The sequence below is a fragment of the Panthera leo genome, chromosome B4, assembly GCF_018350215.1.
Source record: "Panthera leo isolate Ple1 chromosome B4, P.leo_Ple1_pat1.1, whole genome shotgun sequence".
NCBI classification, from domain to species: domain Eukaryota; kingdom Metazoa; phylum Chordata; class Mammalia; order Carnivora; family Felidae; genus Panthera; species Panthera leo.
In genome coordinates, this window is record NC_056685.1 from 42,609,365 (window position 1) to 42,636,639 (window position 27,275).

The following is a 27,275-nucleotide window of genomic DNA, read 5'->3' on the forward strand; positions in this document are numbered from 1 at the left end:
AAGAAAGAATTTATAAGTGTGAGGTGATGTTAACTAACTTTATTGCAGTGATCATCTCTCAGTATTTTTCATATATTAAATCATTATGTTGTACACCTAAAACTAATAGTGTTATATGCCAGTTATATATCAATAAAAACTTGTGGCTTTGCATGCTTGACACCTTAAATGACCAACCTTATCTTTTACATTCTGTCAATACAAATTGCAGTTGAAGCACATATTGTTTGTACTGCTCTTTTGCTCTGTGACTTCTCCCACTCCCTTATATGTGAAGTGTCATTATTCTTTTCTTGAAACACACACGTTCCTAAGTCTTAGGCCCTAACTCAGCTCTTACCCACTGATCTCTCCTATATTAGAACTTCCGCCATGTTTGAAAGTGTCTCTCCTACTAGAATGGAATCTTCTCAAGAGTAAGGACCTTATTTGCCTTATTTGCCAATCCAAGTCTGCTCTTTATAAAATAATCTGACACATACTAATTGCTTAATATTTATTAAGTGAATGAATGTCTGAGTAAGGTATTGCTCATATGGTGTATCTATAAGATATAATTGTTAAGTTTTTTTTAAAAATCGAATTTTTCTAAAAATTATATAAATATTTTTCCGTACTTAGCAGGGGGGAAATATATACTATTAACACTGAGTACTTAGGACGTTGGATGGGAGCAGAATATATCACATATTTTTGTCTTTGTCATAAAGAAGCATATACTATTTTTATTTTTAATTTTTTAATGTTTTTTATTTCATTTTTTTATTTAAAAAAATTTTTAATGTTTATTATTGAGAGACAGACATTTGTATGGGAGGGGCAGAGGGAGGGGGAGACACAGCATCCGAAGCAGGCTCCAGGCTCTGAGCTGTCAGCACAGAGTCTGACGCGGGGCTCAAACTCACAAACCATGAGATCATAACCTGAGCCAAAGTCGGACACTAACCGACTGAGTCATCCAGGCACCTCACTGTTTATTTTTGAGAGAGAGAGAGAGAGAGAGAGAGAGAGAAGAAAGAAAGAAAGAAAGAAAGAAAGAAAGAAAGAAAGAAAGAAAGAAAGAAAAAGAAAGAAAGAAGAGAAAGAAAAAGAAAGTATGTATGTGCTGGGGCATGGCAGAGAGAGACAGAGACCTAGAATTCAAAGCAGGGTTCAGCCTCTGAGCTGTCAGCACAGAGCCCAGTCCAGGGCTTGAACTCACAAACTGCGAGATCATGACCTGAGCTAAAGTTGGACACTTAACCAACTGAACCACCCAGGCACCCCTGAAGAGCATATGCTAGTTTTAAATGAAAACAGGGGTTTTTTTTCCTGAAGATATTTTTTTTTATATTTAAGTAATCTCTACACCCAATGTGGGGCTCAAACTCACAACCACTAGATAAAGAGTCACACGCTTTTCTGATTGAACCAGCCAGGCACCCCAAAGAAAATAGGTTTTAAGGAACAACTCATATAGATAATTTGTTCCTTTGTTATTTGGGACCTCTTTAGATAGAATGGTATTGGGTAACATCCAAAAAACTTTTATTTATTTTATTTATTTTTTACAGATCTTATATGTAAGCAAATTCCATACCCAATGTGGAGCTTAAACTCACAACCCCAAGATCGAGAGTCGCATACTGTACCAACTGAGCTAGCCAGGTGCCCCAAAACTTTCTTTAAATCTTTAATTATAAATGTCCTCGCTTAAAAAAAAAATTAAAGAAGATGGAGAATTGCATGGAGCAAAATGTGAAGTTTCCCATTCTACCTTTGTCTTCCTGCACTGCCACCCACTCACACTTAGAGAAAGCTACCTATATCATTTATCAGATCATACATTTTCTATGCATATGTAAATACAAAACTTTTCAGATTTGTTTTTTGTTTTTCTTAAAAATAAATGTAAATAGGTGTTTAATAAAATGCGTCACCTGGGCATAAAAACATATAAGCAAAATCATAAAAGAAGGTAACTTTCTTATTTCCTGCTTTATCTGAAATGAACACATAATGAACATAGTTGGTACAGAATTATTTTTATTTTATTCTAATTCCAGTAATTTATCCTAGTTACAGTTTGATATTAATTTCAGGTATGCAGTGTATTGATTCAACAAATCCATACATCAGATTTGATGTTTTTTAACTCAGCATTATGTATCTGGACATTTTTTTCTACATTTGAACATAGAGATTATGACATTCTTCTTAACTTTTATTAATAAGTAAGTTCTACACCCAATATGGGGCTTGAAGTTACCACCCTGAGATTAAGAGTTGTATGTTCTACTGACTGAGCCAGCCAGGTGCTTCTGTGAATTTCTTTTTTAAAGGCTATGTAGTATTTCATTGTATTGGCACATACCATAATTTATTTAACCACTGCAGAAATTCTTCTCATTAAATTTTCTTTTTTCTTATAAAGGAATATAATTTAAGGAAGAATGTCTCTCTGTTCTGGTGAAAATGGTATATTTAGTTTTGTGAGCCCAGGTCTAGTATATTTTGGTATATTCCCTTTAATGGTTTTGGCTTCATTGGGGTGTATTTCAGGTCTACGGATCAATGGAGAACTAATTACTGCCTACCCCCAGGTGGTGGTAGTGAGAGTACCAACCCCTTGGGTGCAGAGTGATAGTGACATCACTGTTTTGCGCCATCTAGAGAAGATGGGATGCCGGTTGATGAACCGACCTCAAGCCATCCTGAACTGTGTTAATAAGTTCTGGACATTTCAAGAGTTGGCGGGCCATGGTGTTCCTCTGCCAGATACTTTCTCTTATGGTAAGTTCACTAATAAGAATTTATAGTCTAAGTTTTACAACACTGATGGTTTTGAAAGGCATACTAAATTAAGAGGGTTATGTGATACAAGGAAATTTGTGAACATGGAGGAACTTCTTACAGAAGTAATTTTCAGTGTTAACAAACTGGGCAGGAGCATTGTGAATCATGTGTCAAGATTTAGTTCCGTGATATTGGTAGAGTGGATTTAGCTATTTTGGGCTTTCTAGGCTGTAAGTTCACTCTTGTGCTCTCAGTAATGCTGTTGTAGTCAGAGAGCTTTATTAATAATGCTTAAACAAATTACTGTTGTTGTCCTCCAATAAAACTTTATTATTTAAAAAAGGCAGTGGGCCAGATCTCATAGGCTGTAATATTCGATACATCTCTGTTTAATATCTGTTTATCCTTATTAGCATTTTCATGATAATTTTTTTAGAAGTTTTTTCTCTTATTTTTTAAGAAAATGACACTGTAATAGGTATGCTTTAAAACCAGTGCTTCCAAAACCATGGTAAAAGTAAAGGATCTTTTTTTTCTTTAAAGACCAGTATGCTGTGTATCAATACTCTTACAAAATATGATAAAAAAAAGTCTGAGAAATGCCAGATTGTTATAAAAGCTTCCAGTGTTTACTCTTTTTGTATTTACCTGGTTACGTATCAGTAGCAGAGAAGTCATAAACAGGCACAGGTTTTTGGACAACACTTTTGAGTAACACTGCCACAAACAATGTTATGTTAATGTATTTCCTGCCTGTCCAGTTCTTTTAGATTAGAAAGGATCAAATTTGCTATAAATCATTGCAGTTTTCCATAAAGACATTTTTTCAAATAAATGTCCAGTAGTGTGCTTAGAGAGTTAATGAAGCTTTAAAAAGAAATCCCTATCCTATTCCTACCGTTAGTATTTTAAAGAAGGGAACTCCCCAAGTCTGTATGACATGTGTTGATACAGTTGCTGTTTTTAGCAATTGCACAAGAAGAGACAATATGAATAGTTTGAGAATTCTGTCAGATGCTTTTGGAATATTATATTATAGCTTATATCATGGGTCTACACTTCTGATTTTAAGAGAATGGAAAGGAGAAAAGTGTTAGCCCAATTCCCAAATACTACCTATGTTCTAATGTTGACAGTTTAAAATTGGGGACTGAATCATCTTAATTTCTCTAGGCTGCAAATGTATGCTACTGCAGTCGCTTAATGAACTTTTTCCTGGTTTAATTTTTTTTACATCACCGGGCTGATACCACAATTCATTTTTGCTCTGATTTTGCTACTGTATCATTTGTTCCTGGGCAGTAAAAACAGAAGAAAACTTAACTCATGGGTACTGTCTGCTGTAGTATACAAAGAACTCTGATTCATAATGGAGATATGAAACATTAATTTGTGTGTTTGAGAGGGATAGAACACATGTAGCATCTTTTCATCCTTGAGTGAGTCTTCTAAACAGACTCATTCTTCTGTTTCTTAATCTTTAGATGGAGATTCTTTAATCTTTAGATTAAAACTGGAATTTAAATACACTAAAGTAGGTCTTGGTGGTTTTGTTATTTGTGTAGTGGAAGAATAAAGGATAAAAATATGAAAAATTGTATAGAACTAGGAAATTTTGTTTTAACTGAAAGATAATTTCCTTAAGTTAGATATTAGAATATTTATAATTTAAGATAACTTTCATCCATTTTAAAAGGTGTTGTTTCAAACTGATGTTTAACTGTATTTTCAACTTTTATTTATTACTTTCTCTAAGAAAAACAAAATGTAGCCATCAGGTTCTTACCTTCTGTCTCCTGTGTTGCTGACTTTAGCATAGATAACACCACAAAACACCTCTGTTACTATTCTTTTTAAATTTCTTTTTTACTCAAACCAGGTGGTCATGAGAATTTTGCTAAAATGATCGATGAAGCAGAAGTACTGGAGTTTCCAATGGTAGTGAAGAATACGCGGGGTCATAGAGGTGTGTATGAGTTGTCACTATGGCACATCATTTTGAAATTACTCTTGAGAATTAATAAGGGTGATTATACAAAATAGATTTTTTCTTAATCTGATCAATGCTCTTATTATTTTCTTTGTATTTCCTCACGGTTATTGACTAGACAATAGCCTTATCAGTTGAAACGTATAGCTCTTTGGGGCGCCTCGCTGGCTCAGTTATGTGATCAACTTTGACTCAGGTCATGATCTCACAGTTTGTGAGTTTGAGCCCCGTATCGGGCTGTGTGCTGACATCTCGGAGTCTGGAGCCTGCTTTGGATTCTGTCTCTCTCCCTCTCTCTCACTGCCCCTTCCCTGTTCTCACTCTGTCTCTGTCTCAAAAATAAACATTAAAAAAATTAAATAGCCACTTCCTTTGACATAAAAATTGACAAATAGAGCAGTGGAATGGACTAGTGAACTTGGAAATAAAACTAGGCATATAGTAACATACTGCTCTTTTACCCTATGCAAATTTTGTATATATTGTGTAATAATATATAAGACATGGTCTTTTAAATTTTTTTTTGTTTATTTATTTTCAGAGAGAGAGACAGAGCAGGGGAGGGGCAGGGAGAGAGAGAATCCCAAGCAGGGCTCTGCACTGTCAGCACAGAGCCCGATGTGGGGCTCAAACCCATGAACTGTGAGATCATGACCTGAGCTGAAACCAAGAGTTGACACTTAACCAACTGAGCCACCCAGATATCCCTATAAAACATGGTTTTTCTCAGAAGGAAATGTTTTGCTAATAAACGAGGCTGGCATTATTGGCTCACATGGAGGAATATAAACCTTGGACCTCTACTTCACAACATCTACTGAAATAAATTCTAGGTTACTGTAGGAATTAAGGGAGTGGTAGGAGATTATTAACTTTATCTTAAATACATTTTTGCATTGTTTCAATAACTACCATAACTGTTACTTTGGTTAAAAATTAATAGATTCTGAAAGAGCAGGTTGGGACCCAAGAAGATGCAGGTAATACATATCAACTGCTCGCAGTTTAATGACTTACATGTGTTTTTTATTCTTTTTCAATCATAGGCAAAGCTGTTTTCTTGGCTCGAGATAAGCACCATTTGGCTGATCTAAGCCATCTTATTCGCCATGAAGCTCCATACCTGTTCCAGAAGTACGTTAAAGAGTCTCATGGACGGGATGTGCGTGTCATTGTTGTGGGAGGCCGTGTGGTTGGCACCATGTTACGTTGTTCAACGGATGGAAGGATGCAAAGTAACTGCTCACTAGGTAAAAACAATGCATGTGTCTTTCTAGTGTATATAATATTATTACAGCTTGTCCAGCGAGTGTTCATATATAATGACAGATCTTTTTACTTAGTAAGTTGAAAAATATTATCTTTCACCTTTCACACATAACTATGATCAGTAGCCGTACCTTGAATATAGTAAGTATACTTTTGAGTTGTTTTTCTAGTAGTAAAATTGGATTTGTCTGAGTCATAAATTTTGAGATCTTACTGCTGAAGTGCCTCAGAGTTTAGTCTGAGCTTTTTCTTCTTTAATGTTTATTTCACTTTCTTATACTTGACTTTCTTAGTCATCCGATCTGGCTCATGGTTTTAAATACCATGTATATGTTGTGATTTTCACATTTATATCTGTAATTTAGGCTTTCTTCCTGAACTCCAGGTACATATAAATAACTGCCTACTCAGTAGTATCTCCATGTAGTTGTCCAACAGACATTTTAATCTTGACCCAAACTGGTCAAATATTTATTATTAAAGTATGATTGACACACTAATTTTAGGTGTACAACCGAGGGATTTAGGTGTACAGCCCAGTGCTTTGTCCCCATATGTTATTATAATGTTATTGACTATATTCCTTTTGCTATACTTTTCATCTTCATGACTTGTTTATTTTGTAACTGGAAGTTGTACCTCTTCATCCCCTTCACCTGTTTTATCCCCCTTCATCCTCTCCCCTCTGGTAACCAGATTGTTTAGAGGCCTTTTTTATATGAACATTCTCTTATATTCAGTTTTAACAGCAATGCCAACTACCATCTCTTCAGTGCTGGTACAGTAGTCAGTGCTTTATGACTGTTAACTTATTTAGATATTGCTAGGTATTGTTAGTATTCCCATTTTACAGATGAGGAGGGCCCAGAACAGTAAGTAACTTGCTCAAGATAACAGATCTAATCATGGTGCCGCCAAGATGCAAATATACTGTTTGGCTCCAGAGCTGTCCTCTTAACCACTCTTGAATATGTTGATTTCCAAAAGTGGAAAATTACATGGAAGCTATGAAGATATCTAGATTTTCAAGTACATGACATGAATTTAATCATTTTTTAAAATTGTTAAGCTCTGTCCCTTCATATTCTTAATGTTTTTTTAACTGTAATATGATCTCAGGGGTGCCTAAGTGGTTCAGTTGGTTTAAGTGTCTGACTTGATTTCGGCCCAGGTCATGATCTCAGGGTTCATGAGTTTGAGCCCCACGTTGGACTTTTCTGCTGACAGAGCAGAGCCTACTTGGGATTCTCTCTCTGCCTGCCCCCCACTCGTGTTCACTCACACTCTGTCTCAAAAAAGTAATTAAAAAACCATTACACAATATCTCAGTTAAGTGAAGTTACATACATATATCTTAGATAATTATGGTTATTCCTGGAAATAGGCTTTCAAGCTATTTTTTTCAAAGACTGTTTTGGTTTTTCCGTGATGAATAGTTTTTGTTGACTGTAAAACATTTTATTGATTGATTTTTGTAAAGATTTTATTTTTTGGAAGGCGCCTGGGTGGCTCAGTCGGTTAAGCGTGCAACTTTGGCTCAGGTCGTAATCTCACAGTTTGAGAGTTCGAGCCCTAAGTTGGACTCTGTGCTGACAGCATGAAGCCTGGAGCCTGCTTGGGATTCTGTGTCTCCCTTTCTCTGCCCCTTACCTGCTCATACTCTATCTCTCAAAAAGTAAATAAACATTTAGATTTTATTTATTTATTTATTTATTTTTTAAGTAATCTCTGCACCCAATGTCAGGCTTGAATTCACAACCCCGAGGACAAGAGTCACATGGTCTGCCAACTGAGCCAGCCAAGCACCCCCTGTTTTTTAAAGTTTCTTGATCATTTTTTTGGTTACCTTAGTGGCTCAGTTCGTTAAATGTCTCTCTCTCTCTTTTTTAAAAATTTATTTATTTTTGAGAGAGATAAGAGTGTGAATGGGGGAGGGGCAAAGAGAGAGAGACGGAACCTGAGGCAGGGTACAGGCTCCATGGTGTCAGCACAGAGCCCCACACAGGGCTCAGACTCAAGAGGCATAAGATCATGACCTGAGCCTAAGTCGGACTCTTAACTGACTGATCTACCCTGGGGCCCCAAGCGTCTACCTCTTGATTTCAGCTCAGATTATGATCTCATGGTTCATGGGATGGAGCCCCTAGTCGCACACTGCACTAACAGTGTGGAGCCTGCTTGGGATTCCCTCTCTCCCCTTCTCTATGCTCCTCTCCTGCTTGCATGCACTTGCTGTCACTCTCTGTCCCAAAATAAATGAAGAAACTTAAAACAAAACTTCTTGATCATTTTTGATCAAGGTTATATAACATTTTGGTTTTATTTGATGTATTGGGGAATTTTCAGTCTTATCTTCTGGCACTCTATAGGTAAAGTAACATCAGAATAAAGGATAGCTAAACAAAACTCCACTTTGAACCTATCTGGTCCTAGTTCTTTTTGTAGTAGTAGCGCTTTTATCACTTTTCCGATCTCTTCCATAATAATAATTGGCCTGTTTAAGTTTGCTGCTGCTTGAAGCAGTGTTGGTAATTTATCATTTGCTTAGAAATTTTCCACGTGTTTTAGGTTTCAGATTTTTTTGCCAGGTTCTTTAGATGATTGCTTGTGCTTATTTGAATCTCTCCTTTGTCTGCAATTTTGTGTTTGGTATCATTCATAATCTTGTCAAAGTAACATTTGGATTTTTCTGTCCTTTCTATTTTTCTATTCTATTCATTCAACTTTCTGTCTTTACTGAATCTCTCTTCTTAGTTTCTTACTTTATAAGTAATTTCTTCTTGCTAATTCAAAATAAAAGTTTTGGTATGAAGTGATTTTATACATGTTTTCATTTCCCTGTAATTTAGGGGATCGGTGTTGCAATTTCTAAGTCCTTAATAAATCTTTTGGTTACTTAAATCATTAATTTATAATTTCTGTTTTTCTTGGGTTATTGTCAGAGAATGTTGCCTGTAAAAAGTGTTTTTAAATTTGTTAAGGTTTTTTTGTTTGTTTCCTGGGACAAGCACATGATTATTTGTCAGTATTTGATAAAGGAAAAAATGTGTATATCAGTATATACTATATTCAAGAGATATAAGGCTATGAAGTCAAGTTTGTTTTTGCCTTTGTCCCTTATCTCTTTGTCCATTCCTTTAGTTTTCAAAAAATGTTTTCATTTAATACAGCCTATAATTAAATTTTGTCTTTCATTCCAGTCTGACTAGTTTCCACTTTTTCCATGGGAAATTTCAGTTCGTTTTTAATGTTATTGCTCATACAGTTTATTTAATTCCTTCAGTTTGATTTTGTGTTTATTATTTAAATTGCTTCTTCCTCTTTTTTCTTTTCCAACTTTTGTGGTTTGTAAGGTACCATTAATTCCATTTCCACCCTTGTTCCCAAACTCAATGTGGATGCTCATCCATGGTTTTACATTCCATTAACGGTTAACTTCTCTGTCCCTGTGTTCAAATCAGACATACATTTTCTGCTATTTGGAAGATAACAGTTTTGTCTACTTTGTTTTCTATTCTTCTCTGCCTTCATAAAAATATAAAGTCTGTGGTGTACCTTCACCTCTATCCGTATTATTGCAAGTAAGATCGTTTTCTGTGGAAGCTGAATGCTGTCTTCAGAAAAAAATTGCATATGGCACCTTTGCTTTCACTACTGATTTAAAAGAGCGTGTTGTGAGATTGAGCCCTGAGCGCTGAGTGTGGAGCCTGTTTAAGATTCTCTGTCTCTGGGGTGCCTGGAGGGCTTAGTTGGTTAAGCATCCACCTTCAGTTCAGGTCGTGATCTCAAGTTTCATGAGCTCAAGCCCCATGTTGGGCTCTGTGTTGAGAGCTCAGAGCCTGGAGCTTGCTTCTGATTCTGTGTTTCCCTCTCTGCCTCTCCTCCACACATGCTCTGTCTCTCTCTCAAAAATAAATTAGAAAAAAAAACTAAAAACGGTGTTTTTACTCCAAAATGTATCATTTTGGCAACTTATTTTGTTTCTTTTTTTGCCAGGTGGTGTGGGGATGATGTGCTCCTTGAGTGAACAAGGGAAGCAGCTAGCTATCCAGGTGTCTAATATCCTGGGGATGGATGTGTGTGGCATTGACCTATTGATGAAAGATGACGGCTCCTTCTGTGTCTGCGAGGCCAATGCAAATGTAGGTTTCATCGCCTTTGATAAGGCTTGTAATCTAGATGTAGCTGGTATCATAGCGGACTATGCCGCCTCCCTCCTGCCCTCTGGCCGGCTCACCCGGCGTATGTCCCTGCTCTCCGTGGTGTCCACGGCCAGTGAGACTAGTGAGCCGGAGCTGGGTCCCCCAGCCAGCACTGCTGTCGACAACATGAGCGCAAGTTCCAGCTCTGTTGACAGCGACCCTGAAAGCACGGAGCGAGAGCTACTCACCAAGCTCCCAGGGGGCCTATTCAACATGAACCAGCTGCTAGCCAATGAAATCAAACTCCTGGTGGAGTGACTCCACCGGTAAATAATTAACCAACAAAACCCTTGTAAAACTCACTTTCTTTTTCTTCTTTTTTTCCCCTTTCTTTCTTTCCTTTTTTTTTTTTTTAACCAACTTGCAATGCTGTTCATGGAAGGTACTCAGGAAGATGAGAAAATTGAGTAGGATTAGTTAGGAGAGAAGACAGGGGAGAGAGATAGACCTCTGCTATTAAGATGTTACTGACTTGTTTACGGATAGTGCAGATAGGCAGAAGAGGTGAGCTACAGAAACACATCAGGCTCTTATAGTTAACCTTTTAAATCACTCAAAAATGTGTATGCTCTCAGACCATCAAGAACACACAGTTTTTTTTCATGGTCCCTTGCTTTTGCTTTTGTATAGTTGCTACAAAATTGAGAATAGGATAACTTCACATTGTGTTGCAAAGATTTGTGATGAGCGAGGAAAATAATCAACCTAAATTATAGGAATTTTTTTATACAAGTCTGAAAATTCTGCCTTTACCATATTAACTAGCAACTTTATGTCCGTAGTTTATGAAATCTTGAAGAGCTATTTTGCTGGGATTTATAATTTTTGTGCTTCGGTTTTTCCCTTCATTTGGGTGGGAGGGCAGTATTAATATAACCCAATAAAGGTTTTTTCTAATGACAAAATTGGCATTTTTGCATGATAAAAGGGAAATGAACAGTATTGCAATGTCTGGTACACAAGGTGACATTTACTCCAATGTAGATAAAATTACACTAGTTTAAAATATGTGCATTGACTTGTATTTGTTAGTGTTTTAATCTTTTTTGAAAGATATATGCTCTGTTAATGTTGCAGTTTTTTTTAATACATGCTAGTCTAACATTCCCTGATCTATGCCTGCATCTTTAACAATGGCCAAAGTGAAGAAAGTGCTACCTTTTTTGTTAACAAGACACTGACTTGAAACATGTGCATTTAAAGCCTTTTATTTTTTCCTTTTTTTCTTTTGGTGGTTGGGCATTTAAAGTATAAGGACAAGGAAAAATATTTTTGGGGGGCAAATCAAGGGTCTATAAGTTCTTTAGCATAAAGCTGAAGTGATTTATAATACCAGCATTATATATTTGCATTTTTCACATTTTAGGAGGGAGTATATATGTGTGTGTGTGCACGCATGCATGTGTATGTGTTTTGCTTTTTGTTTCACCAAACAATCAAAAAAGATAGATTCTAGAAAATGGAGCATGATGGGGAAACAGTTTTTACTTTAAAAAACAGATAAGTTGTTTTAATAACTATACTCCACTGGGGTAGAGGTACTCACTAAAGACATAAAGAGAATAGATGCTTCTTAGGCCTTTTTATGTATATGTATGTTGTTTGGTTTTTTCTTTGGTTCTAGACTGTTCAGTGTATGATTTATTCAAGGCTACATGCTTTTCTATGCTTCTGGCTGTGCATTTTCTCCTATTACATGTAGGTTTGAGGGTGGGGTGGACTGGACATTTTTGTTTGGGGACTTACTTAGCAGTATTAAGTCTCTTATAGCCCAACTCTGAAGCCTTCAATACTGTCCATTCTTTATATTCCTTTAATTTCTGAATTTATAAGATCCCCAAAATGGCATATAATACGAGCCTTTGAAACAGGGGTAAATCTATTTGAATAATGGGTTTGGAAGGTGTGTTAAGAAATGGAGATGCTCCAGAGCTCAACGTAATTTTTTTAAACAGCAAGTTCCATCTCACTACAATCCTCTGAAGCTTTTACCCGAGTCCTTTCTTGCCTCTCCAGTGCTTTTTTTCCTTCAGATGGACCTTAAACATAATATCTTGGACACTACTAGAGAGACTTCGAGGCAATAATAAAAGATCAGTATTAACCAGCTCTAACAGAGGTTTGATCATGCTTGTACAGTTTTTCCCCGTTTTAAAAAGGAATGTAATAAAAGTTGTTTTTTTCCATAGAATTAAATAATATTAAAATTGAGTGAAAGGTTGATTGTTGACAAATAGAATAGTACCTCTAATCTGTGCAGTGTCTCATTTCACCTCAGAAAAAGATAATAAGAGGATTTTCTAATTTATTTTAGGATATTCTAATCTCCTATAAAAGAATTTGACTTGCATAGAGTTATTGTGGGCCTTACATACATATATAAGTACCTCTGTCTCATTAACAAAAAGAAATACATGGTACTTCTTTCACTGAATGACCATAGGAGGATGCATAATATTTGGGATAGAGAGATAAATGAGGGAGAAAGAACTGCTTAATTAAGTCATTATTCATATGTTTGTGTAGAGACCATCTGGTTGTCACATAAATTATGACACATTAAATAGTTACATATAACATGTATATAGATTTATGAATTTTATAACATAAATAGAACACCCTCTCTATTTGATGAAAAACTCAGGGTTTATGTTGGGTTGGATAAGGCACTAGGAAAAATGTAGATAGACTTTAAATTTTTTTTTACCAAACTAACCAACTATATCATAAGAATTATCTGAGATTATTTCACCTTTAGTTTTATTCACTACTGATTGATCTTTTGTGCATTCACAGTATATTAAAACATAGCTTTACCAACCTATTTCTGGATCATACACTCACATATTAAAAGGAAAAGGGTAGGAATGGTCATCTTAGACTTTAAAACATGGGTATCTTCTTGAACTCACTCAAAAATTAAGGTAAAGAATATGAACAGATCATTCTGGAAGAACCCAAATGAAACATCCCAGATATTGAAGTGAAAGTTAAATATATTTTCTTATTGTTTAACAACTTTTGTATTATCATTGCTATTATGAGAGGTAAAAATGTATATTTATCAAATATGTATAAGTCTTATCATGCCCAAATCTGAATTATTGTAAAATTGTGTATTGTTAAAATTGTAATTCTTAATTGTATTTTAAAAGTAATTCTGATATTGTTTTTATGTTACCTGTGATGAAAACTGGACTATGCACACACATACACACACATACACAAATATGAACGATTCCATTTAAAATTTTTAATAGTTTTTTTTCTTTTTTTGGTGCCTAATAATTGATTGGTCATTTCTGCTGGCTTTTACTCCACTGAACTTTGAAATCTTTCTGTATATGCTATCAATAAGAAAATATGCTGGAACATTAGAAAAATCCATCAAGAGACTTGCTTTCATCAAGCACTTTATCAGACTTTTGAGAAGGTATCGAAGGCATTGAAAGAAGTAATTGACTTTCAAAATCATCTCTTCTTTTTCTCAAGAAGAAAACGATGGAAAAACAAAATCTCTTCATTCAGTGAATCCCCAGTTTGGGGTCTGGGGAGCTTAGAGACGTTGTGAAATCAAATCTTGTGTTACATTTTTCTCCTGGCTCACTCTTTTTGAGAAGGTTTATGGGCTATATGGCTGGTGAGACACGATCCCCTCCTAAGAAAATGTAGGTGCTCAGACAGGTAACCTCTGCTGCTACTGTTTTTATTTGTTTGTTTGTTTGTTTAATTTCATTTAAAATTTGTTTTTGTTGTATTAGGATATCTTAAAATGTAATATATTGCAGGATTTATAACCAGGTTCACTGCTTTCTTTCTTTTTTTTTCTTAAAAAAAAAAAACAAAACAAAGTTTCATTTAAGATACATTTAGGCGCCTTTGAAGCTTGGATTTTGGAATGTTTCAGTAGTGGACAGAAATCTGCTGTTGGAATCTTCTAGTCTTCCAGGTTTAATTTGAAATGTTTTTAGTTTTGTTTTGGATTTTTGTGTGGTATTTTATTTCCTTTATCAGTGCCCTTTTGCCATGCTGTTTTGGGGTGGCTGCCTAACTCTAGTGAAAATTCTTTCTATATTAACGAAAGTTTGGTGTTTTAAATTCCTTAATGTTTTGCATTTTTAAAAATTGTTTTTAAAGAAATATTCTAACTGCTTGCACTGTTACTGTTCTTTGCCAGCCTTTTCAGGAGCCAAAAAAACAAAAACAAACAAACAAAAAAATACCCAGAGAAAAAACTTTCCTTCTTCCCCCTTCCTGATGATGAGTGAGAAGTATTGAGAACTTTCGGGGTCAGTGCCCTTCTAAACTCCCCTTCCCCCAATAATGCAGCTGTATAATGAATGGTAAATGCAGCGGTTTGGATTCAGGCACAGCCCCAGCCTGCTTGCAGGTAATTTGACTCTCCTTTCTTTCCATCGCAAGGCTAACCTTACTTTCTTTTTAAAAAATTTTCTTTCTTTATGTACTTTAACGGCAACTGTGGGTTTGTAAAAACTCTTGTTAAAAAAAAAAGAAACAAAACGCATATCTAACAGATAATTTGATTAAAGAAGAACTTTTGGGGGTAAAGTTTGAGTTGGTTGGGATGAACTCTGGACTTTGGGGATTTACTTTAGCCATTTAGATAACTCCATTCCTTGCATATATGTCTATAATTAAGTATTTCAGAGTGTGACTTTTTTGGCTTTGTTTTTGTTTTGGGTTTGTTTGTTTCTTCCATTGTGCTACTCTGGCTTAAGCTTTTTCAGGGGTTGGTGTTCCGAATACAGTGAGCTCACAGTATAAAGACATCAATTAGGAGTTGCCAGGTATGGAAAACTAGAGTTTTGAAAAGGTAAAATTAGGTTCTAGGTTATATATATGGTAAAAACTCATCATAGTTTTGAGTTGGTCTTAGTGCTTCTCTTTCTGTGACATCATTATAAAAGTGAAAAGGAATGACGAGACAAAGATAATAGAAAGCATTTCAGTTATTTAAGGAACAGTGTGATCTCAGAACTAATCATTTTAGCATTTCTAAGATGCTAGTTCTAACAAAGAAGATAGATGTGAGCAGCTTGAGGTTATCATAATGGTTTAAACAGTAAAAAATTACAGATTTGCAAAGATCGGAGGGCATTTCTGAAGCACAAATCATTAAGCACATTAACCAAGGCTATAAAACAAACTTAGTGGCAGGAATAGGAGTTATCCATTTTAATAGCCTTCCCATTAGCTTATGTAGTAGCCTCTTCTCTGTCTACCCCAGTCCACCTACCCTTTCCTCCTTTCTCCTGTCTTTCCTAAATTTTTAGTTCTAATATGAGTTATTATCATTGGGGAGGAAAATCCTCTTTCTCCTAGACAGCGGTCAGGAACTTTTCAAGATATACTTCTGCGTAATTTTATTCTGTGGCTTTAGACGTATATCCGACGAGGCTTTAAGTTCACTAGTTAGCTAATAGGAAAATCCTGGCTTGTAATGCATTCTACAGCTGAAGGCATAAAATAAATCATTAACCTGTTTTGTGCTTCAGTTCACCCATAATCAGATAGGACCAGTCTCTCCCCTAAACATCTTAAGAGAAAAGTATTTATCTGTTGAACTGAAATTTACTAACAATGGAATCCCAGCTGCCTCCTGCAGGAATTTGTGATATATACTTAAAAAGGCTTGTACCAGAGAACTTTGTTCTCTTGCTGTAAGAATGGCCAGCATTAGAATGTGTGGACTGTGTGATTGCATGGGACATGGAGAATTTAACAGTCTCCATTCTGTTATCCCCATGAAGATCACTGACTTGTTAAGAATGATCTTGCTTTCAGATTTCACTATATACAAACTTACTAGCTGGGCCTTATATAGCGTATATACCTGGCTGCTGTTGTGGGGTTTGGGAACATGAGGGGTGGGGTGAATTGTTGTTGTTTTAGGTTTCAGTCAGACAGACATCACTGTGCCCCAGTTCCCAGAAGCACAGCAGGCCTCTAGGAGCATCCGTGGGAACGGCGCAGTCCTGACATCACCAACTCTCCTGCTCAGGCTCATCCCATATACAGAGGTCAAAGGGTGGGGTTTGAGATCGGGGGAAGGATTGAGAAAGTAGAAACAATGTTGCTGCAGTGCCACTGTTGACTAGCCTTTGGTGCTTATGTCTGTTTGTTTTATTTTTTATGTTGGCAAAACTGTATTTTGGGGTAAAGGTAGTGGGAGGGTGGAACAAAAACAAGCCATTAATTACTGTTATTACTGTTCATTATTGGATACTGTTCTTTAGTAGCTAATGCAGAATAAAATTTTAACCTAGACCCTCAGTGACAAAAAGAATGGGAATAGAAATGATATTCAGGAATTTAACAAACAGAAAACATTTATGTTGTGTTAGTTTCCAGTTCTACAACTGCTATTACATTTGTCACTCTGTCTCCCTTTTTTGGCCTAATTTTTTTGTGTATGTATACAGTTTGAGGAAATGTGCATTTGTGATTAGTCCTTTTAAAAGGACTTAATGAATTTATTACTCTTTTGCAAAAGATATACCCAGTGCTTATATGGGCATACAAATGCTACCCTATTTTAAATGTAGGTGGCGTATGTGTTCGTGTTTTAATGTATTCAGAGCCATTGGGCAATAAGCAGTCCAGAACATTGAAAACTCATGCAGGTAAAGCACCTAACACCTTTAGTTTCTAGAATTACTTTAAAAAACGCCTTTATTGCTGCATCTTCCACAGTTCTTCTGAAAGTTTCTGAACTTAAAATTTGTAGGAGTTGTAAACTACCTAGTTAAAATTTTAAGTTGCACACTTACTCATAAGATTGTAGAGATAGGTGAAGAAGTTAAGTGTAACAAAAGAAATGGCTCTTGAGATGGCAGCTGCCGAGCATCTAAATCTTTCCACTTAAAAAAAATTCCCAGCTTAGCATGAATATTGATCATACTTGTTTGATTTTCTGTGATTGGGACTTTTGTTGTTTTGACTTTGGTGGGGAGGAATTGGGGGAACAGTGAGGAAGCTTGTGCACATGTGAAAATATTAAATGTTAAAGGAAGTTTTCAGTTTAATCTGAATAGTAAGCAAGAACTTTTTCTATATACCCTTCTGCTGCAGCAGAGAAATAAACTGGTAGGTGGCAGCAGAAGAAGGAATTCTTCAGATTGATGGCTACTGAAAGAATCTCCATAGGACAAGAGATAGAGCATAACATATCAATTGAAGCAAAGGGGGCAAATAATGGAAACAGGACAAAAATTTTTGGATTTTCATTCTGAATGGTAAGTTATTTTCAACTAAGAATGTGTTTTTAGTCTGATAGTGGGATAGTGGTGTTATATGCCATTGTAGTATGTAATCATAAATGGCCCTGTAGGCCTTTGCCTTAGGATAAATTTGGCCTAACTAGGGTCCTATCACTTTTTACTTCGGGGGGAAAAAAAATTAGGGCACCTGGGTGGTTCAGTCGGTTGAGTGTCTGACTCTTGACTTCAGCTCAGGTCACGATCTCACCATTTGTGAGATTGATCACCACGCTGGCCTCCTCACTGACAGCCCAGAGCCTGCTTGAGATTGGTCCTCTCTCCTCTCTCTCTGACCTCCCCTGCTCACATGCTCGCTCATGCACTCTCTCTCTGTCTCTCTCTCTCTCTTGCTCTCTCTCTCAAAAATAAATAAACATTAAAAAAATAGCAATGTGTAAAATTAGGGGTCTCTCCCCAGTATATTGATATATATGACCTTTTCCCCAGCTTTATTGAGGTATAATTGACAAAATTGTGTTTTTAAAGCATACAATGTGATAATTTGATAGGTATATACATTGTAAAATTCTCTCTCATCAAATTATCAACACATCCACTATGTGAACCTTAAAGATGGCAAAAATTACGCGTCTCACAGTGAGTCAGATTTTTAGAAAATCTGTAAGATAAGTGAAATACACATTGTTAGCCATTTTATAGAAAAAAAAGTCTGTCCTCTTTTTAGTGGCACATTGGGGGGATAGCAATAAAAATATGTAATTTGGTGGGGCACCTGGGTGGCTCAGTCGGTTAGGCGTCCAACTTTAGCTCAGGTCATGATCTCAAGGTCCGTGAGTTCGAGCCCCATGTCAGGATCTGTGCTGACAGCTCAGAGCCTAGAGCCTGCTTCAGATTCCCCCCCTCTCTCCCTCCCTCCCTCTCCCCCCTTCCCCTCTCCTGTTCACACTCTGTCTCTAAAAAATAAAAAAAATTAAAAAAAATGTAATTTGAAAAACTTGGGTAAAAATGATCTTTTCTTCAACTAGCTATCCCCTATCTAGTCCCATTTCCTTGTTACTGTGTCTGCCCATCAGTTCAATTCTGTTCACTTTTCTTTCTGGCCTTACTGTCTCTGCTCTTACTTTCTTCCATTTCTTTAGTCGTGCTTCTGCCTCCCTGTCTTTGTAACTCTTCCTCGCCTTTGTCTCCCTGTATGCCTCTCCCTTTCTTTCATTCATTCCCTCAGAATTTCACTTTTCCATTGTTGCCATTTTTCATCTCTGCCTGCCTGCTTTTCTGTATGTGTGTCTCCCCCTTTTCATTTGCATTTTCTGTATTGCGTCTGTATCTGCTCTATCTGCTTGGGTAAACAGCTTTATTTTCTTTGCATCAATAACTGCCTTAAGACATGTTAATCAGAGTATCAACAGTGTGATTATTTTAGAAGTTGGTGAGGCTGAATAGAAGAAATTGAGGTTTTAAGTCCCAAGAGTTAAGAATTGAAATTTATAATGAGATGCAGGTCTCTTTACTCAGCTACATGTTTAACTATAATGTCTTTATTGTTGCTGGAAACCAAGCTGTTTTATGAGCACTTGGACAGAAGAAAAGTCCTATGGTTCTTAATTTCATCTAGACTTTTAACTTCAAATTGACCCTGATTTTTTAAAGTTTCTAATGAAATTAGAAAATGAGCAAAGCAGTCATTATTTTGTAGACATTTACCAGAGAAAAAAAAAAATTTATTGATGTAATTGGCATGTAACATTATACTAGTGTTACAGGTACAATACAGTGACTCGATATTTATATACATTGGTAAATGATCATCACAGTAAGTCTAGGTAACATGCATCACTGTACATAATTACAGAATTTTTTTCTTGGGATGAGGACTCTTAAGATCTACTCTCAGCAACTTTTAAATATGCAATTTTAGTACTTTATAACTGGAGAGAAAATAAAATTTTAGCCTTTAAGATAAAAGTTAATAGCAGTTGAGCTAAATCTTTTCTAAGATATACATGTGAAGATTTTAGAAGTGTTAATTAACTTTCTTAAAGTAGTGCACAAATACCTGTTTTCAAATTTTATAGACGGTGAAAACAGGATATCCAGAGGAGAGATTATTATTTAAAGAAAAGGAGTCCTAAATAAATGAAAGAATGAATGAATAGATGGATAGATGGAGTCCTGCTTCCTATTAATATATGTAATAACAGATTGAACTCTCAGCATACAAGGGCCTGCCATAGAAGTTTAGAATTTCTAAGCTGGCAAGCTTGGAGGCTATATATTGTAATCTTGAATATGCTAGTAAGGAAACTAAGGTTCAGAGAAGTTATTAAATTTCCCAAGATTATAGAACCGGAACAAGGACCCAAATCTCCTACCTGCTAATAAAGTGCTCATTTTATCATGATCTTTGAAAATCTGTTGTAGTCGCTGAAGAAATGAAATGTTCTGCAGTGAGAGCTGTGATACACCAATGGAAAGTTATCACTGTTTGTGCTTGTGGTTATCTTGTGGGGAGTCCCTTCAAGTGAAGGATATGAAGGCTAGCTGTGGGTGGCTATTTTAAATGGCTTACATGTAAAATTAACGATTACATCATTTACAGGGTTTGGTGATGATGTCCCTTATTAAGATGAGACACAAAGAGGTCTTCAGATTCTTTGCAATTTCTGGTTAAGGGAGAACAGAATGGATTCCTTAGACCTAGTATAACATTAATCTTCTACCTGTCTTCTTGCCTGCCTTGGATTCCTATTCTGGAAAATGAATCCGTCTACAACGAAAACTTTATATTGTTCTGAAATTCCTTATTTTCTAGCAGATTATTAGACTAGCAATGGGGCAAGTGGATGGTTAAACGGGATGATTGTGTATCCATGGATGAATGGTAACATGAAGCTAGAATAACCGATACCATTGACTAAATAAATATATGGCAACTTAAAAAAAATTTTTTTTTAATGTTTTATTTATTTTGGGGAGAGAGAGAAAGAGACAGAACGTGAGTGGGGGAGGGGCAGAGAGAGATGGAGACACAGAATCCAAAGCAGGCTCCAGGCTCTGAGCTGTCAGCATAGAGCCTGATGTAAATGCTTGAACTCATGAACTGCTAGATCATGACCTGAGCCACAGTCAGACGCTTAACCGTCTGAGCCACCTAGGCGCCCCAAATATGTGGCATCCTTTTGTTCCTTTTTTTAAAGAAACAGTGTAAAAAGAAGTCACCTTCTATTAAAAAAGATCATTTATTCTAATGCTGAATGATATTATGTATACTTATATGGAACACAAGAATACACCACCTCAATTAATAGGGCTAGAATTTGTATGTCTTTTCAAACAGTTTTTGTCTTCATCTTGAATTCTGGTTCCTATAGAGATGGCCAACTTGAATTTTAATTAGAATCAAAATCTATTGTTCATTGTCTAATTTGTTGAAAATGTAACCTAGGGGCTCTTGGCTGGCTCAGTCAGTAGAGCCTATGACTCTTGATCTCAGGGTCCTGAGTTCAAGCATTATGCTGGGTGTGGAGCCTACTTAAAATAAAAATTTTTATTTAAAAAAATTTTTTTATTTAAAAAAAAAAGTAACCTAGGGTAATAGAGTAAGAATATAACATTTAATTTTGTTCAGGCATTTTGGTATAATAATTTTGTTTTATTTTGTGTGATCTTGTGCAAAGATTATTCTTGTCTCAAGGTTTTCTTCTTGGTAAAATTTTCCTGGCTACAGTAAACCCCAGTTGTCTATATTATAGGATTGTTAAGGGATAATATTGCTGATACATCTTTATATGTCAGAATAACAGACTATACCTTAGTATATATCTTTTTCAACTGAGATCACAAAGGTAAAGTGTGGTAATCACAAAAAAGCTAGTTGTGCGTTTGTTTTTTGTTTTTTGTTTTTGTTTTTGTTTTTTGTAATCTAGACAATTTTTAATATTTTGTCACATTAGTTAATTTTCAATATTTTCTTTTTCTCATATTAATTATAAAGACTGTTTAAATCTGTGGTTTAAGTGAGCTATATGTGTTTTTCCCCCTCTAGGTTCTTTTGAAGTAACCAGTGATCCTTTTTGCTTATCACTTCATTCACAGAATGGACGAAGATAGATTTGACTGTATGGTTTTTGAAATGGAGGATAGAAATACACAGAACAAGGAAGCAGTAGCTCTAACCTGTTTGATTCAATGTGTTTTCTAAAATAAAAACACCAGAACTGGGAATGAAATAGTATGGGGTGTGATTTGTTCTTTTGGCAGTCATTTCTGCCCACTCCATCTTGTATGAATTCACTTCAGTCCATATGGCTAGATTTGAAGTCTAGCTCCACATGTGTCATTCTTTTTATTCTTTTCTTCAGTATGCAAGATGAAACTCCTTTGTTTTTGACATACTGATCTTTCTATGATATGTTTTGAAATGATTACTCCCCTCGGTACATAGGCATTAAAATATGTATCATTTTACTTATAAATATGTATTATGTGGATTTACCTCTGCCCCTTTCATCCCTCTTTATCTGTCTATGCTAAATAATTGTTTCTGTGTTTGTTTGTTTTTTAATCTCTGAAGAAATGCAGCCTTTTTTCCGTTTCACTCTGACAAGGCTCTGGCACACACTCATCACAGCATCACTCACTACATTTTAATCTTCTTGTGACTAGAGATCATGTCTGACCTAATATATTTGAACTATATAAGATCTGATACATATATGTGCATATGGAGGCAGCCCTAGTACCTCAGACCAAACATATGGATATTCTTTGTTGTCAGGTGTCGATACAAATTCTAATCCCATTATTTACTGTTTACCTGGACTTTGGACAAGTCAGCCCCTTCAAGCCATAGGGGGGTATTTGTAAAAAAACGGAAACAATTGTACTTTACTAGATTAATGTGTAAGTATAGCTTTGCTACAATACATGTGTAGTGCTTAGCACATAGTTGAATAATAAATACTAATTGTCCTTTAATTATATAAATTTTGGTTTTGGATATCTTATTCAAGAACTGCTGAATCTTTTCATCTCAGAATTAGAGTCCATAAAGTTTTCTTTGTTGATCATTTTCCAGTTTTCCTATTGAAGCTCCTTTCACAAGATTTTGTGGTTGGAACATTGTGCACACATGTAGTATTTTTCCTAATCTGCACTGCTTATTCCTTGTCTCCACACTTCAGTGACTGATTTATATAAGATACCTTTTATCTCATATTTGCTTCAGTTTTTCCCTATCAGCTCATAACAAAAATACTTTTTCTTCTAACTCAGGAGAATGAAACAAGTGAGGAATAGGCATATGATCCTCCCAGAAATGGTTTGAAGTGACTTAACAGACATATTAAAACAAAATGAGAAGATTGAGATAAAGCCAAAATAAAGGGCAAAAATTGGGTGAAACAGGGATTAAAATCATGCAAATGCATACTATGAGGTCCTATACATTTGCTTGGAAGTGGAACAATTGGCAGAAGAGCAGAATACGGTAATTAGAAGATTCATAGTAACCTTAAGATAGAAGCAAATTTATTGCACTGGAGAGGGATTATGTTCTGATCTTTGAGATAGCTCACAATGCAGATCAGTATCGTGACACTAAAATGCAATCCATTAAAGCCAGCACAGTAAGAAGTCCTCTTGATGGTCGGAGCTGATTCAATGATAAAAATTTAAATTTCCTCAAAATGACCTACAACCACCTAGATCATAATCACTTGAATTACTTATTTAGAATATAGATTCTAGGGCCCTAGACCAAAAATCTGCTTTTTGGCAAACTCAAGTGACTTACTCGCACCAATGTTTGAGAACCACTGCCCTAAATCTTGTCAGCACTGGTGCCTTTAAGACAACAGCTCAGGGGGCACCTGGGTGGTTCAGTTGGTTAAGCCTCTGAGTTCAGCTCAGGTCATGGTCTCCCAGTTCGTTGGTTCGAGCCCTGCGTCGGGCTCTGTGCCGACAGCTTGGAGCCTGGAGCCTGCTTCAGATTGTCTCTCTCTCTCTTTCTCTCTCTCTTCCTCTCTCAAAAATAAAACATTAAAAAAACAAAAAACAGATCAGAAACATATCTAAACTCTGTGTTCTGTGAAAGGGCGAAGAGTAAATATTAGGCTTTACCACCTGCATATGGTCTCTGTTGCTTTTTAAAAAATATTTTCTTAACTCTTTAAAAACATGTTAGCTCATAGGTGATACAAAACAGGCTGACACCTACTCTAGAGGAATGGGTGGATTGAATGTACCTTAGGCAGTAAGTAATCAATGAAATACAATTCTCTAAACTGGAGGCTTTGTTAAAGGTAGAGTTATTTGCTGTGGTAGGAAAACTGGTGTATTGAAATTCTGTGTAGTGAACCAAAAATGATGCTTTGGTAGTCAAGGAAGAGTTGATATCACCATGAAAGTTAGCTTAAGTAGAAATATCTGAACAGAAAGATGGGATTTATGTGACCAAAATGTGCTTTAGCACGGAGTCCTTCAAGTATCTTAATACTTGAAGGTTCAGTAAATAAAGTTCAAATGGATGACCTTGATGGGTTGTTTAGTTTAATTTGTTTTTAGTTCCCCTGTACTCAGCTGCTAATTACTCAGGGAAAAAAAAACAAAAACAACCTTTAAAAGTCAGGGCTTCATGAAGCAGGTTTTACAAGGGGCCACAAGAGTATTCAGCTATTGATATTTCATGACATCTAAAATTTGTGTAGTATAAATTTGAGAGACAACACGGATTAGACCGTTGAGATCTGTGTCCCTGAAAGTTGTGTAGAGTCAAGAGATCCAGATGGTTTTGGATGATCTTCCCCACTTTTTTTTTTAACTTCCTGATTATCGTAATTTTAAAAGTTAAAGCATCCATGCTAGTGTCACTTTGCATCCTCCAGCAGGCAGACACCAAGATGGAGTTAGATGTGCTAGGGTGTTTTGAAGAAGATGCTAGTGAAGCGTGCAAGAGAGAGGGAACAGTAGACAGGAAAAGCCTTTAGACTGTGATGTGAGCCCGACGCCTGTGACAGAAGAAAGTGGAGTAGAAAGCGCATCAGGGGGTGCCTACATGGCTCAGTGGGCTAAGTGTCCAACTCTTGATTTTGGCTTAGGTTGTGATCTCACGGTTTGTGGGTTTGAGCCCCACGTCGGGCTCTGCGCTGACAGCGTGGAGACTGCTTGGGATTCTCTCTCTCTCAAAATGAATAAACTTAAAAAAAAAAAAAAAAACCCCACACATTCTTCTAAAAAAAGACAATAAAAGCAACAGATTTTCTCTGAGAAAATCTCTGCCAGCCTGATGGAGGAATGTTAGAGCAGATTAGCCATTAGGGTAGTTCTGCATTGAGCCGGAGCAGCCTGAGGAGAAACCATGGCCTCCATATGAATGCTGGGGCGGATCAGAAGGAGTTGCCGCTGGAGGCTGCTTGTAACAAGTTTTTTTCCAGCTTTACTGAGATATAATTGGCCAGTAACATTGTATTAGTTTAAGGTGTATAACAATGATTTGTTACGTACATATACTGTAGAATTATTACAGTAAGTTTGATTAACATCTGTCACCACAGTTATTTTTTTTATGATGAGGTTTTCTTTTTTAATTTTTTAATGTTTACTCGTTTTTGAGAGACAAAGCATGAGTGGGGGAGGGGCAGAGAGAGAAGGAAACACAAACTGAAGCAGGCTCCAGGCTCTGAGCTGTCCGCACAGCCCAACAGGGGCTTAAACCCACAAACCATGAGTTCATGACCTGAGCTGAAGTTGGACTGAGCCACCCAGGCACCCCTATGATGAGGTTTTTAAACATCTACTCTCGGAAATTTACAGCAATGTTAACTGTCAACATGCTGTGCATTACATCCCCCAAACTCCTTTATCTTATAACTGGAGGTTTGTACCTTTTGACTATCTTCACCCATCCTCCCCCTCCCCCACTGCAAACCTCCCTCTGACCAACATCAAATCTCATCTTTTTCCCTGAATTTTTTTGTTCTTTAGATTACACATATAAGTGAGATCATTACAGTATATATCTTTTCCTCTCAGACTTTATTTCGCTTAGCATAATGCTCCCAACATCCATCCATGTTGAGACAGATGGCAAGGTTTCTTTTTTTATGGATGAATAACATTCCATTGCATCTATATACCACATTATTTTTACCCATTCATTCATTGATGGACACTTTGTTTCCATACCATGACTATTGTAAAGCTGCAGTGAACATGGGGTTGCACATGCTGGATCACATGGCAGTTCTATTTTTAATTTTTTGAGGGCCCTCCATAATGTTTTTCATAGTGGCTGTACCAATTTACATTCCCACCAGCAGGGCGCAAGGTTTTCCTTTTCTCCACATCCTTGCCATCGTTTCTGTCTTTTTGATATTGGCCATTCTAATAGGTGTGAAGTGATAGCTCCTTGTGGTTTTAATTTGCATTTCTCTGATGAATAGTGATGTTGCACTTTTTCATGTGCCTGTTGGCCATTTGTTGTCTTGTGTTTGGAAAAATTTATATTCAGTTCCTCTTTCCATTTTTGAATTGGGTTGTGTTGTTTTTGTCTTTGCTATTGAGTTATATGAGTTCTTCATGTATTTTTTATATTAACTCCTTGTCAGATATATAACTTGCAAATATTTTCTATCGTTCCATAGGCTGCCTCTTCATTTTGTTGTTGGTTTCCTTTACTGTATAGATGCTTTTTAGTTTGATGTAGTCTCTTTGGTTTTGTTGCCTTTACTTTTGGTGTGAAATCAAAAAAAATTATTGCCAAGACCATTGTCAAGGGCCTTACCCTCTGTTTTCTCCTAGGTGTTTTATGGTTTCAACTCTATGTTCAAGTGTCTCATTTTTTTTTCTTTCATTGATTTTGAGTTAATTCTTGTATATGGTTTAAGGTAAGGGTTCAGTTTCATTCTTTTTGCACATGGTTGTCCAGTTTGCCACCATTTCTTAGAATATCCTTTTCCCATTATATATTGTTGGCTCCATTTTAAATTAATTTACCATATTGACCATATATGTGTGCGTTTTTCTGGGCTCTGTATTCTGTTCCATTGATATATGTGTCTGATTTTATGCCAATATCATACTGTTGTGATTACTATAGCTTAGCAATATACTGTAGTTTGAAATCAGGAAGTGTGATGTCTCCAGCTTTGTTCTTTTTTTTTTTTTTTTTAATTTCTTTTTAATGTTTATTTTTGAGAGAGAGAGAAAGACAGAGCCTGAGTGGGGGAGGGACAGAGAGAGGGAGATAGAATCTGAAGCAGGCTCCTGGCTCTGAGCTGTCAGCACAGAGCCTGACGCAGGGCTGGAACTCACAGACCAAGAGGTCATGACCTGAGCTGAAGTCGGATGCCGAACCAACTTAGCCACCCAGGTGCCCCATCCAGCTTTGCATCAGGTTTTCTTGAAGAGATCTGAGTGGCACACTGCTGTGGCAACCACATTCATTCTACCTGTTATGCCAGTACAAATCTTCTCTATATACTTTTCGGGAGCAGCTCCTGTACAGTTTTATGAGTTTGTTACATAAAAGCTCTATTGTGTCTTTTTCGACCAATACACCTATAATACCATAGATCTGGCATATCATATGGTCCAAGTTGCAGGGTTACTTGTATCACAGCCTGAATCTTCTACAGATCCCCTTCCTGATACAGGCCCTATTCAAACCTGTTAGCCTTTTATATCATCCAGTAGATGGACTGGAATAGTGTTTCTAGGTGGAATGTATTGCCTCCAGAATCTGGAGAGATCCACCGGGTATTGTGCTTGCTTCCTTGTAGCAAATGATGCAAATGTAGC

General features: G+C 36.4%; 1 protein-coding gene and 1 long non-coding RNA gene across 7 annotated transcripts in view; both read left to right on the forward strand.

The window, feature by feature from the left end:
• The window catches only part of RIMKLB (ribosomal modification protein rimK like family member B), a 63,292-nt gene extending 48,839 nt beyond the window's left edge, over positions 1–14,453 (forward strand). For 3 of the 6 annotated variants that reach the window (XM_042945735.1, XM_042945733.1, XM_042945734.1), the window contains exons 3-6: positions 2,542–2,772; positions 4,655–4,741; positions 5,812–6,015; positions 10,031–12,457. In XM_042945735.1, the coding sequence (XP_042801669.1) occupies positions 2,542–2,772; positions 4,655–4,741; positions 5,812–6,015; positions 10,031–10,494 (986 nt within the window). In that variant the 3' untranslated portion in view covers positions 10,495–12,457. Of the gene's footprint in view, positions 1–2,541; positions 2,773–4,654; positions 4,742–5,811; positions 6,016–10,030; positions 12,458–13,594; positions 14,390–14,413 lie in introns of those variants that run through there. The other 3 variants (XR_006204676.1, XR_006204677.1, XM_042945736.1) reach the window with 3 other exon arrangements.
• A 187-nt stretch (positions 14,454–14,640) lies between these two features.
• Positions 14,641–22,402, forward strand: LOC122224210. The gene is made up of 3 exons (XR_006204678.1): positions 14,641–16,880; positions 17,329–17,492; positions 21,523–22,402. It is a non-coding gene; the product is annotated as an uncharacterized LOC122224210 (long non-coding RNA).
• Positions 22,403–27,275: the final 4,873 nt, after the last annotated feature.